Raw genomic sequence first — 13,764 nt, forward strand, 5'->3', positions numbered from 1 at the left:
ATACTGAAAACATCTTGGAGTGAGGAATGCCTCTCTCTATATGACACAAAATGCATAGGGAAAAACATTGATCAATTTGACTAAAAAAAAAATCTGCCTGGAAAAAATATCATAAACAAAGTCAAAAAACAAATGACAAGGTGGAAATATCTGCAACTCATATATAGACCAAGGACTATTTTCCTTAATAAAAAATGTTTTATAAATCAGTAAGAAAAAGACCAGTAACCCAACAGAAGAAGGACATAACAGTTATATCATAAAAAATGGCTCTTAAATGTATGAAGATATTTAGTCTCACTCATAATAAAAGAAATGCAAATTAAAACTATAAGACACCATTCTTAAATTATAAAATTGGCAAAGATCAACAAGTTTGGTAACAGTCTCTGTTGATGAGCATATGGGGAAATAGGTACTCTCATGTACTGCTGATGGTTTAAGTTGGTACAACCTTCATGGTAAGTACCGTGCAAGTACTCATCACCAACCTCATCTCCTACCATTTTCCTCTTGCTCAATCTGTATTAGCCACATTGGCCTCCTTGCTCTTCCTCAGATATGTCAAGCACACTCCAGCCCCGGGAGCCATGCACTCACCTTTCTCCACTACCCCTGAAATGCACATCAATTTTTGCTTTCCTCCTTCAGGCCTTTGCTCAAATGTCACCCGATCACCCATTGAAAACAGTGGCTCCCATCCCCTCCGGCATTCTTTTTACTGTTTCTAATTCTGAGCACTTATCACATGACATTATCCTATGTATCTATGTTTGTCTCCCCACTCCAACTAGACTGTAAACCTTGTAAAGGCAAGAACTTTGTTGTGCATACTGCTGTATTCCCAGACTTTAGAACGGTACAGGCTGAGCATCTAGTAGTTGCTCATTAAGTACATATACTGAATGAACGAATGAATGGATGAACCTCTTTGGAGGACAACTTAGCAGTAACTATTAAAATTTAGAACGCACATACCCAGCAATTCCTCTCTAGGCGTTATTTATGGTCTTGCACATGTGCAAAATAGAGACTATACAAGGTTATCTGCTGTGGGTATTGGCTGTAATAGTGAAAGGGGAAAACAACCTAAGGTCAACTTTTAAAATATATCTACATCTATACAGTGGAATACTACGTAGATATGGAAGGATCTCCAATTTTGAAAATTCTTTTGCTACCTTTGGCAAATATACATACGAGACACAACTGTCTTAAGTCCCTGGTGATATCACTGTAAGAACGATCTCTTTAATGCGGCTTTTAATGGTAAAGAGAGTAGGGTGTGACAGGGAGAAAGAGTGAATAATTTTTACAGTTTTATTTATTGAGTAATAATTTCCTTGCAGAAAAGATAGGATTTCTACCAATTAAATAATATTCTAATAAGAAGAAAGGTATATTTGTACACACATAACCTTATTCAACAAAGACCTTCTCTTTGTAGATCCAAACTCACGAATAGGCCTAAACTGGCAGTACCTATTGTTCATTTATTATGGGCAGATTTCCCATTTTACAAACAAACCTCTTATTTACGGGAAGAGGTTCAGGGTTTCAGAATGTCTTTCGTATATATTTCCTGATACCGGAGGGGCAGCATTCCCCTGTTGTCCATCAAATGACATTCCCTTGCAGTTGCAGGGCATTCTGCAGGGGTACTCTTCTACTCCAGAGTTAAATACAGATAAAGACATAAGGTATACAAGATAATCCCCTGGTAACCAACTATGTCCTCCAATCTTATCAAACTATAATTTGCTTACTGTTCCTCAAATAAAATGTTCTAATTCCTATCTCTTTACCAACCCCCCCGTCCCTTTTTTTTTTCTTCCAATTTCTCTCATCTGGAATCCTCTATAACCTTCTATCCAAATAATACCATTTCAAGGGTTGGGCAAATTCCCGTCTTGCCACTACAGGACATTCTTCCCCGACTATTCTACCCCACAGTGATCTAGGCTCTGACCCTCTTTAACCTTTATCAAGCATTTGGCTCTAATTTTTTTGCTGCCTAATACTGTTAATTAGCTCTTCACAAGTTTTTGACTTATCTTCCAGTTAGATTGTAAGCTCCTTAAAGGCAGATTCCTATATTCGGTTTTTCCTATATTCCTCATGCACCTACACAGTAATGTTATACATGTCCTGGTTTTGAAAAGTAACACGCTCAATCCAAATATGACGCGACATGTACATTTAGTGTTCTTTACAGATTTTTCTAGAACCAATCTACATTCTTTGCATAAACATGGATTTTCTGCTGGCTCAATAAATTTTTTGAGTTTTTGATATCAGAACTCGTCAGCTGACTCTGTGTCCCAGCCACAGGACTGCAGTTGCTCATCCTGTGGGAACTCAACTTCGATGTCATAAACAAAATTTGGATCATCCTTCTTCTTCTGATTTTTCTCAAAAAGTTCATCCATGATGCTCTTCCTTTTGGCAAGTTCCTTGTCATCTAGTTTGTTCAGGTCTTCCTCAGGATCAACGGTTGTTTCCCGTCGAATCTGTTCCATTGTTTCTGCCAAACTCTGGCCCCTCATGTAACCTCGTAAAAAAGTGAATAACTTCTCTAGCTGCCTCAGGGATACTTGTTCCAGGTAGCTCTTGTGTCGTGGATTATTCTTTAATTGTTCAGCAGCTCTGCTGCAATCTATGAAAGAGTAACAAAACTATATACCACACACAACATATACACCACAAACTACTGAAAGCATTATCTGCCATTACAGCCAAGTAGCTAAGTGGCTTTTTTGGAATGAATTATTTTGCAGAACTATTCCTTTATATTGAGCTGTGAGTGTGGTGGGGGAAAGAGGGATGTATTTTTGATTGCCTTAACTTAAAGTTACTTTGAGAAGATGTTAAACACTTTCAACTAGAGAGAATGTCTGAGAAGAAAAAGCAGTATTACAGCTTTAGATATTAGAACTGGTACTAAGAAAATAGCAAGACTATAAACAAAAAACACATTTGGAGGGAGCGAAGGGAATTAATATTATTGAATAATGCTATCTCATTTAACCCACACTGCAATTCTGAAAGGGTGGGATTATCAATTTCCTTTTACAGATTAGGAAACAGAAGCTCACTGAGAGTAAATAATTTAACCCTGAAAGAGTCATGATTTGAATCTAGATCTGTCTAACTCTGAAAGCCGTGTCACTCCATTACGTGAGACTCAAGTCATTCTTATTAAGTAATTTAGAGAATATTTAAGATAGGCAAGATAAAATATGAGGTACCTGAAAACTTTGAAAAGTTTCGGACTGGCATGATGCGCTGGCGAGTTTTTCCCTTCATTTCATTCTCATAGATTAAGATAATAGCTGGAGGCTGGAACCTAATTCCACATTTCTTGGCAGTGCACATCATCATATACACTTCAGGGTAAATCAGAGGAAATCTGATGAAGATGTGTTAGTCATATAATGACTTCCTGCTAAAGTGGAAAAAAATTAAGTGTTGGATAAATCACCCTCTCTCATCCCCAGCAGATCTGGCTCTAGTCCAGTTCTAGAGATGCATGCTCAGCCTATCATGCTCAATATTTCAAGAGCTACCCTGAAAGTTCAGTTTGGCCTTGGGTTATCCTTAGTCTGCTGGATCTCTAGTTCATTGAGGGGTGTAGGTTTGTTCACACATGAGCCTGGAAATGCAGTTCAGTCTGGACCTCTTAGTGTACTGTACTCGTAACCAAACATTGTATATGAATCCCTGCGTCAGCCTAAGAATCGACTTACAGGATCTCTTTTATTTACCAACTAAACAAGTATGTACAAGCATCCTCTATGTCAAGGTAGTAAGAATTTTTGAATCCTAAACATTATGTCCTGAGAGGTTCAACCAGATCAGATCTGTCTCCTTTGCACTTTCCTAATCATTTTACTCATCGAGTTTGTGTTGTGTACTTATCTAATCATTTATCTTCCCTTCTATTCTATATGCTCCATGAGGGCAGGGAACATATTCATTGTTCACCACAATATCCCAGCACAATACCTGGAAGATAGTAGGCATTCTATACATACTCGTTTAATTCAATGTATTAATATAAGACACAGCCCCCGTACATCCTCTACGTGTTTACAGTCTAGAAGTCTGATCAAAAAGGCAGATCCGATGCAGAATCAGCCTCGACATATACAAGGCAATAAAGCTTACATGGCTTTTATTTCAACTTATTTGTCTCACTATATGATGTTTTTTCAGTTACAAGAAACACAGTTGTTTTGCAAGTTAATACTTTCTATTCCCTCTTCCCTTCCCTGTCCCCAATGCCAAAATACACTTTATTATGGGACTGCTTTAGATGTCATTATGATATTCTCAAGAAGATTTGCAAATGTCAAGGAACCTAACATAGGGTGACAATATCTTCATAAACTCAGTTCTGCTACAAAATCACTATAGGAATATAGTTATTTAATACACATTCATTGTAGAAAACTAAGGGTGGTGATGGGGGAGGGGGAGAAGGCAAAATATATAAAAGAATCACTGATTCCTTCCAGTCTTTTTTCTAGGCATACAGTTTCACTTTTTTAAACAACAGTGTTTTTTTATATTGTACATATTATTTCCTGCCTTTTAAATTTAACGATCTATGTGATTTTTGTCATTAAATATTTTACTAAAATGCAAATTTTTATGACTGCCAAGTGTTTCGTCCTATGGATATATCATAATCTATATTATTCACCCCTTATTGTTGGATGTGAGAATTTTTACTGTTAGAAAATTAATCATATATAAAGAACTGTTTTTTCAAATTACTGTGCTCTGCCTCTGATCTGATGCAATGATCCCACCCCATCCCCTCTTTCTTCTTATTTATTTATTTTTGTAACAATTACTACTCCCAGTTCACCTCTCTAAAAATTGGTCTGTTAGTAAACTTTCTAGGAGATTGTACTGAGCACAGTGTGAATTCCACACACTCAAGCAAATGGCTGTACTTATGAATCAGCTATGCAACTGATACTGAATAATGCAGTTTTTTGACTACAGACTCTTTTCCTTCTTTTTAAATTTTAACTTCTATTTTTACTAAAGTAATGTTTGTATTGTTTAAAAATGTAAAATAATTCTATGAGGTTTATAACAAAATCTCTTGTCCTCTGACCTTTCCCTCTCCATAGGCAACCAGTTTCAATTGTTTCCTCCAAAATTCATCTCAGTATTTCTTAATAGCATGCTTATACTGCGATTTTCAGTTTTAGATAATCTTCTGACATCTTTCCTTTTTGAGACATCCGTCCTCAGGCCCTCTGTTCCGCTCCAACCTGCACTTGATACTCTCTGGGCCTACTTAGAGATTCAATTCGCTTCATGAAGACAGACGACACATTTACCTAACTCTTCCTCCTAGACATTAATACTCCTCACCTCAGGGATCAGTGACTGCCACCATCTTGCCAAGCATCCCCCACAGCACCTAGAATTGTACGGATTTTGCCAACAGGTAGACGATGTTCTCCCTCACGTCCCCACTAGTGCAAGGCTGACTTTCTTACCCTAAGAGAAGTATAGAAAGTGCATCTTTTCTTGCAGGCCAATGTCTAAAACCGCCGTGAGGGGGTTGTTTTCACCCAACTGCGGTGCACAGAGAAGCACTTGACTTGGAGGCCGGGCGGGGCCTGGCGCTGCAGGGACAGGCGACAGCCACGACCCCGCAGACGTGACTGTGGGGTGCACTCTCCGGGAGCAGGCCCGGATCCGCAAATACCTGGAAGCGGAAGTGGAGGTCGGGAGCTCGGCAAGCCGGCTTCCAGGACAGCATGCTGGGGTCAGGGCCGGGCTGGGGGTCCACAATCCCGTCCCCACAGCAACAGCGCCGGCGCACCTCATGCGCCTGCGCCGCTCCTCGCCCCGCCCCCGAGCGGGGCGGGGCGGAGACGGGAGCAAACGAGGGTGCGAGGACGGCTGCCTGCCGCGACGCCGGAACTTTCAGGGGCCGCGGCTGCGGGGCGCCGGGAACTGTGGGACGGCCGGCGTGCGCGCACTGAGTGTCCCGTCCGGGTCACAAACTCCAGGAGCGGTGTGAGGGGTGTGCGCGTTCGTCTCTGGTGCGCCTTCTCCGGCGTCCTGGCTGCCGCGGCCGTGGCCGTCCGGGCGGTGGCCTGGCTGCTCCTCTGGGAGGCGGCCCGGCTCACCCGCACGCCCACCACGGCCTTCGCTGCCGACGCTGGTAAGGAGAGGGGCGGGGCTGCCGGAGTGAGGGCGGGGTTTGGGGGGCCCATGGGTTGGGGAGCCGTCCCGACTCCCGGCCCCCTCCGGGGTGTGCAAAAGTGCTTTGTTGCACCCCGGCGCGCACCCCTAGAACTGTAGGGTGACCCTAGCTGGAGCACGTTAAAGACAAAGGCCACGTGTCCCTCTCACCCCCCAACGCATTGCTCTGCGGCAGCTCCTGGGTTTCTGGAGAGTCGGACTTGGTCGTTCAGAGGTGGCACTGGCCGCACCATCACTAAAACGTTGTAAAGGAAGGACACCCGTGGAGCGTCTTGGGATGCTCTTGGGATGCGTGAAGCTTCTGACCAGCAGGGGCCTGCAAGGCCTCAGTGCCCCGTGACGTGTGAGAATCCCAATCCGGAATACAGAGACTCGGGCGGCGTGAGAAGGAGAAGACAACTAGTTATGGTTTACGAACATTTTTGGGGCTGGCGTTTCGTTATGACTCCGGGCTGGGCAGGCGAGTGAATTTATTTGTTTGGGTCGGAGTCCGTGGACCGGAGTGTTGTGCTAGGTGCTGTGGGTCCAGGCCTCGTGGAGCGTGCGGTGTAGTGCAGGAGATGGATACGTGCAGTAGTAATTAAAATAAAGCGATGATGTTTCATAGGGAAAGGAAAGTCAGTACAAACCAGGTGGCTTTTTCCGTCTGTAAAATGAAGATATTAGATTCGTATCTGTCAACCAAGGCAGCACTTTTGAGCGTTTACATATTAGGTTTCCAAATTTGTTTGAGGAAAGGATTATGAGGCCCAAAAGAATTTTTCAACAACTGGACTTGGTGATCTCTCAAGATTTCCAGCACTGGCATTTTATGGTTAAAAAAGGGTCAATATCCAGAGCCACTTCAGGCCACAATAACCAAATGAAGTCATTTAAGAGGAAAAATCTTGAAGGTGAATTTCGATGCAACAACTTGGTTTTGAAGTGGTACTTTTGACTTAAAAATCATCATCTGGGCCGGCCCGGTGGCTTAGCGGTTAAGTGCACGCGCTCCGCTGCTGGCGGCCCGGGTTCGGATCCCGGGCGTGCACCGACGCACCGCTTCTCCGGCCATGCTGAGGCCGTGTCCCACATACAGCAACTAGAAGGATGTGCAGCTATGACATACAACTATCCGCTGGGGCTTTGGGGGAAAAAAATAAATAAATAAAATCTAAAAAAAAAAAAAAAAAAAAAAAAATCATCATCTGGTATTTGCAATAGTGCTTGTAAATTAGCCTTTCTACCATCCCAAGATAAAAGTGGTTTACTACTCTCTAGTGTATATCCCGATAGAATTTAAGCCTATTAATTTTAGCTTTTTTTAAAATTTAATTTAGAAGTAGATATAAACTCTTACTCTCCACTCCACCCCCATTAAAGTTAAATATGATGAAGAAACGTCTGGATTTGTACAAGAGATACCCTAAGTTATTTGGGAAAAGATTATATATGCTTCTCCAAAGCAAATAAGTATTTCTTTAAATAGCTAGGAGAATGGAAATACTTAGACTTTAAAAGTCAGGCAAATCTTGCTTGAAATCAGTCCCTTACTTACTTGTATGAGCCAGAGCCAGTTAGTAACTGTTTGTAAGTCAGAGTTTTCTTTTGTGTACAAATGGCAATAATTTTGCCTGCCTCTTTTGCTAGGTTGTGAAAGTTAAAACACATGTGAAAGCCCCAACTAGAGCATCTGTCATATAGATATTATTTAATAAGTTTTTTTCCATACTTTTTTCCTTCCTTTCCTTGTATATTTAAAATGTTTTCATCTCCATTTTTTTTTCATGTATCTTTTCAGGAATACATGTAATGGGCTTAGCAACATACAGTAGTATTTGGTTTTCTGTGTGTTTTAATGTTCTTCCCACACACTTCCAGCTTTTGAAGATGGAGTCGAGTTCCGTAGCAAGGTGCCTGGAGGAGTTGGTGATCGTTAATAACTGAATATTTACTTGTATGATGCAGACATTGAGTGATAGTTTTAATGTCTGAATTCTGCATGGAGTCAGTATAGTGAGATTTCTGGTTATTCTAAGTTTATAAAGGAACCCTTTGAACCTTTGAAAAGCCTCTAGTTTTTTTTTTTTAAAACCCTCAGCGTCTCCACAAGGCATAAATGTACCACCTTCTCAGTTTTATAGGTGTGGATAGTACAGTAGAGAAGTTGCTAGTGTGTATCTGATACACAGTTGCAGTGAGCTAGGATTAAAACTGAGATTTCTTGGCTCTTTAGCTATTCTGTTCTTTTTGGTGTCCTGGGATCATCTGAATCAAATAATATTAATAGCAGACACTTATGTGGAGCAACTTACTATGTGGTAGGCCCTGTTCTAAGTGCTTTTACATATATTAAAGTCTCATGACCACTAGTAGAGGAGTAAACTATCTTGCCCAAATTCACACAGCTATTAAGTGACAGACTGGGATTTGAAACTAGGCAATCTAACTCCAAAGTCAATGTACTTAACCTCTATGCTATACTAGAAATAGATTTATATGTAGCTCAAATTACTTAAGTTTAAAAATTTTTTGTTTTGCTTTTACGTTGGTTAGATTTTCCAGGTAACTAACGTCTAAACAATTATTTTGTAATTATTTAAATATTCTTTCATTGAGTGCTTATTTTATTTAAAAAATTTTTTTTGGTTCTTATAGGCATAAGGGCCACTTGTTCTGAAATTATTTTGAGGCAAGAAGTTTTGAAAGATGGTTTCCACAGGTAAGTTGCCCATCAACTTCTACTTACATCAAAATACTGTTTCATATAATTTAGAGCAAAAAAATCAATAGTTGAAAAACAGATAAACTGAAAAAATCACTTGCTTTCTTAAGTGACAGATTTATCATATGTGGCTCACAGTTTGAAATAATGATTAAAATAATGCTGGAGAAGAGAAGGAGAAAACAAACGTTTATTTTTTACCATGCATATATATTATATATGCCAGAAGCTATATATACGATATTCTGTTTAATCTTCATAATGGTTGTGAGATAGATGATACCTTTCTTGTTTTTCAGATGAGGGAACTAGAGCTCAGAGAATTTAAATAATTTAATAGAAGTTGGGGTGATAGAACTCTGACTCAAATTCAGGATTAGCCTACTCCAAAGCCATGTTTTCAAGTACAGTCATGCGTCGCATAATAACAGTTTAGTCAGTGATGGACCAAATATATGACAGTGGTCCCATAAGATTAGTACTATATGGCCTAGGTGTGTAGGAGGCTATACCATCTAGGTTTGTGTAAGTACACTCTATGATGTTCACACAATGATGAAATCCCCTAACAATGCGTTTCTCAGAACATGTCCCTGTGTTTAGCAATGTGTAACTGTACTAAGATATTATACACCCCTAAAGCACCATTTTTTTTTTTTTGGTGAGAAAGATTGGCCCTGAGCTAACATCTGTGCCAGTCTTCCTCTATTTTGTATGTGGGATGCTGCCACAGCATGGCTTGATGAGCCGGTGTGTAGGGACACGCTCGGGATCCAACCCACTAACCCCTTGGGCCACTGAAGCGGGGTATGTGAACTTAACCACTATGCCACCAGGCTGGCCCCTAAATCACTATTTCTGATTTACAAGACTTGGTTTCAAATGACCAAGCTGTTTCTAAAATAGAAATTATCCTCAAAAATAAATATTTTCCAGTATTGAAGATATTTAAAAGACTTTTTATCTTTTTAAAAGATAAAATGTTGTAGAAACTGTTCCATTAGAAAATTTCCCGAGGGCCGGCCCCGTGGCTTAGCAGTTAAGTGCGCATGCTCCGCTGCTGGCGGCCCGGGTTCGGATCCCGGGCGCGCACTGACACACTGCTTCTCCGGCCATGCTGAGGCCGCGTCCCACATACAGCAACTGGAGAGTTGTGCAACTATGACATGCAACTATCTGCTGGGGCTTTGGGGGAAAAAAAAAAGGAGAAGGATTGGCAACAGATGTTAGCTCAGAGCCGGTCTTCCTCAGCAAAAAGAGGAGGATTAGCACGGATGTTAGCTCAGGGCTGATCTTCCTCACAAAAAAAAAAAAAAAGAAAGAAAGAAAGAAAATTTCCCGAACTTGAAAGCTTCTCAAGGTGATTACTTTGTTATGATTCTCAGATATTTGATTTATAAATTCTGATACATTTATTTTTAAAATCATTTCATTTTATAAGTTACTAAACTTAAACTAAAACATCTTACTCTCCTCTCTCTTCAGAAGTAGCCTACATGTGAATGGCTAGGAGGTATAGTAGAAGGAACTTGGGTTTTTGTTTGTTTTTAACTCAGACAGCTTTGGACTAAAAATGTAGCTTTATTATTTAGAATCTATGTGGCTTTAGTCCAGTTACTTAGGTCTTTGCTGTCTTTTCAGTAACATTGGATAGTGATAATATGTCCTCATTAGAGTTGTAAAGATTAAATCAGAAAATACTATATGGAAAGCTCCTTAATGTTGTGCTTGTCACGTAGTACATACCCAGGAAATGTTAGCTATTATTATTAATAATCATAGATGATCAAGCTGGGCAGTATCATTTCAGTCAAAGAGGAGATGTGACTGTAAAGTAATAAAACTGATTTTGGGAGGGAACTCACTTTGGAAAGGAGTTTTTGACAGAGTTCCAGACACATTTTAAGCAATGTCAGGGTAATTATGCCAAGTATATAGCTTCTCTCTTGAAGATAATTGGGATGTATTCTCAGGAGGAATGGGAGATACAAAATAATGCAGATTTAACAATGCAATCATAAGTAATTCCAATAAGCAAGAAAGAAGTGTCTGCAGAGGCTATTGGACAGCAAAAGTAGCTGTCCACTTGTAAGTTCTGAAGATAAAAAGCAGGACATAAACCAAGGATGGAGTGACAGAACCCGCAAGAATAGCTCCAGAACCTAGAAATCTCTGAGTTATTTGAGGCCTTCAGAAAATATGAGTAAGGCTTTTTAGTTATGTTTAGAGCAAGTGTAGTCTTGCTGCTAGGTTTTCCTGGCGAGGAAACATTAACAGATTATAGAAAGTAGAATTTGTTAGCTCCTCTTATTTCTGTCTTCTTGGTCAAGAAGAATTACTTCCAGTCTGGAAAGGGCCAAGCAGATATTGGTAGCAGGAAACTAAAGTGCAGAATACATAAGGGAATTATACAAAAGGGCCTTACTACTATAAATGAGGTTTATTTATAAACCAGGAGAGAGTCTCCTCTCTCTGATGAACTGTATCTCATTTCAGTAGAAGAACTTGCTTTAATGATTAGTGAACTTCTGTTTGTAATCTTTGGATAATCTGGGAGTGAGTTAGTTGATGTAGATTCTGGGCAAAATTCTAGGCCAGTTTATTAAAAAGATGGTTTGTGAACACGGAAGAGGAAATGGTGGTCTCTGGGAACTAGCGTGAATTTATTACAAACTTATTTCCTTTATAGAGTTACTAGATAGGTGGATCAGAGAAATGCTATAGCTATAGTATATATGATTTTTTGCAAGACTTTTGACGAAGTTTTACATGTTATATTTGTGAACAAGATGAACAATATGAACTGGAAGATAGTACAGCTAGTGAATGACTTCCTAAAGATTAACAAATACATCCAGCATGTTCTTTTTTTTTTTTAAATTTTGTTTATTTATTTATTTTTCCCCCAAAGCCCCAGTAGATAGCTGTATGTCATAGTTGCACATTCTTCTAGTTGCTGTATGTGGGACGCGGCCTCAGCGTGGCCGGAGAAGCAGTGCGTCAGTGCGTGCCCAGGATCCGAACCCGGGCCGCCAGCATCAGAGCGCACGCGCTTAACCGCCAAGCCATGGGGCCGGCCCCAGCATGTTCTGATTAATGGATTGAATGTCATCTGGGAAGGAGGTCCTGAAGAGTTTCTATCTTTTTAAATATATATGTTTTTTCTGATTATAAAATATTATGTGCTCATAAATATATATATAGTGTCCAGAAAAAAGGAGATTATAAATATATTCCACTTGTATAGAAACAGAATGAAATAGTGGCTAAGAATGTGGGCTTTAAAGTAAAACTACTGGGGTTTGAATCTTGGCTCTTGGATGAGTTGATTAGTCTCTCAGTTCTTTGGTTTTCTTTCTTTTTGTAAAGAGGGAAAATATTTTTGTTTTCTCAGATGTTAATACAGAACTTTTGGATTTGATTTGCATGTTCTATGATTAGCATACATCACTAGAAATTATATTTTTGGGCAAAAATAGGCTATAACAATACCACCAATACTATTCAAAATTCTTTCAATGAATGCAAATTATTAGGAAAATAAAATGTTGTTTGTAAAATTACCTCAGACTACTTGAAAGAATATAAGCAAAAAAAAAAAAAGGTCTCGACAGCTGCTTTTGATGTTTAATTCTTGAAATTGCTGTGTTCTTGGAGCAGTGAGTTAATATAAATTTATTGATTATCTGAGAACCAGAAACTAATATCATGTATTTATATAAAGCCTGAAAGAATTTCCCTACACTTTTTGAGTTAGAGGTGACAATTCTTCTGTGAAGAGAGTAACATGGATGTTTTAAGCACAATGCATTGTTTTCTTATAGGTAAAATATGAATTATAATTGTACTATTTCACAGTGTTTTTTTTTAATCAACTTCATTGAGTTTTGACAATTATATATATGCATGTAACCACTACCCCAATCAAAATATAGAACATTTGCATCATCTCCAGAAATAACCATGTGCTACTTGCAATTATTCTCCCTCACCTACCCACATCTAGCCAACCACTGATCTACTTTCTGTCACTATATAGATTTTCTAGAATTTTGTATAAATTAAATCATATGGTATATACTTTTCGATATCTAGCTTCTTTCACTCAGCCTTATGTCAGTGAGATTTATCCATGTTCTGCATGGCAGTAATTTCTTCCTTTTTGTTGCCGAGTACTGAAATTTGTTTATCGATTCACATATCTGTGGCATTGGGCTCCTTCCTGGTGTTGGGCTATGATAAATAAAGCTGTAATGAACATCTGTGTACAAGTCTTTGTGTGGACATGTTTCTGTTTTGCTTGGGTATATATGGATGAGTGGAATTGCTGGGGTATATGGTAGATATGTGTTGAACTTTTTAAGAAACTGCCAAAGTGTTTTCCAAAGTGGTTATCCTGTCTTATATTCCCAACAGCGATGTATGAGAGTTCTGTTTCTGCCACATCCTTGCCAATGCCCAGTATGGTCAGTCTTTTTAATTTTAGACATTCTAGTGGGTAGGTAGTGGTATCTCATTGTGGGTTTAATTTGTGTTTCTCTGATGACTAATGATGTTGAGCATCTTTTCATATGCTATTGGCTGCTGGTATATCTTCCTTTGTGAAGTGTCTACTGAAATCTTTTGTCCATTTTTAAACTGGGTTGTTTGTCATCTTATTATTGAGTTGTAAGAATTCTAATTTTGATGGAGTCCAGTTTATCAATTTTTTTCTTTTATGGTTCATGGTTTTTGTGTTCTCTGTAAGAAATCCATGCCTATTGCAAGATCTTGGAAATTTTCTTTTCAGAAGTGTTGTATGGGGTATGATCCATTTTGAATTAATT

The 13,764-nt window shown here is 39.3% G+C and overlaps 2 protein-coding genes across 7 annotated transcripts in view; one reads left to right on the forward strand and one right to left on the reverse strand.

Moving 5' to 3' along the window:
• Positions 1-252: 252 nt before the first annotated feature.
• Positions 253-5,922, reverse strand: CEP19 (centrosomal protein 19). Of its 6 annotated transcripts, none has more exons than XM_087439795.1 (3): positions 5,732-5,922; positions 3,249-3,386; positions 253-2,656 (listed from the first exon to the last, which is right to left on the reverse strand). In XM_087439795.1, the coding sequence occupies exons 2-3, from the start codon at positions 3,379-3,381 to the stop codon at positions 2,295-2,297; spliced, it is 495 nt and encodes a 164-aa protein (XP_087295921.1). In that variant the 5' UTR covers positions 3,382-3,386; positions 5,732-5,922; the 3' UTR covers positions 253-2,294. The 6 variants fall into 6 exon arrangements, with proteins under 6 accessions (XP_087295921.1, XP_014638543.1, XP_014638540.1 ...); XM_014783057.2 differs by having other exon boundaries at positions 3,249-3,442; XM_014783054.2 differs by having other exon boundaries at positions 3,249-3,445.
• The window catches only part of PIGX (phosphatidylinositol glycan anchor biosynthesis class X), a 36,149-nt gene continuing 26,031 nt past the window's right edge, over positions 3,647-13,764 (forward strand). The window contains exons 1-3 of the mRNA XM_087440154.1: positions 3,647-3,695; positions 5,714-6,193; positions 8,872-8,935. Of these exons, the coding sequence (XP_087296280.1) occupies positions 3,647-3,695; positions 5,714-6,193; positions 8,872-8,935 (593 nt within the window). The remainder of the gene's footprint in view (positions 3,696-5,713; positions 6,194-8,871; positions 8,936-13,764) is intronic.

The sequence above is a fragment of the Ceratotherium simum genome, chromosome 15 (genome assembly GCF_057802395.1).
Source record: "Ceratotherium simum simum isolate JZ-2026a chromosome 15, ASM5780239v1, whole genome shotgun sequence".
NCBI classification, from domain to species: Eukaryota; Metazoa; Chordata; class Mammalia; order Perissodactyla; family Rhinocerotidae; genus Ceratotherium; species Ceratotherium simum.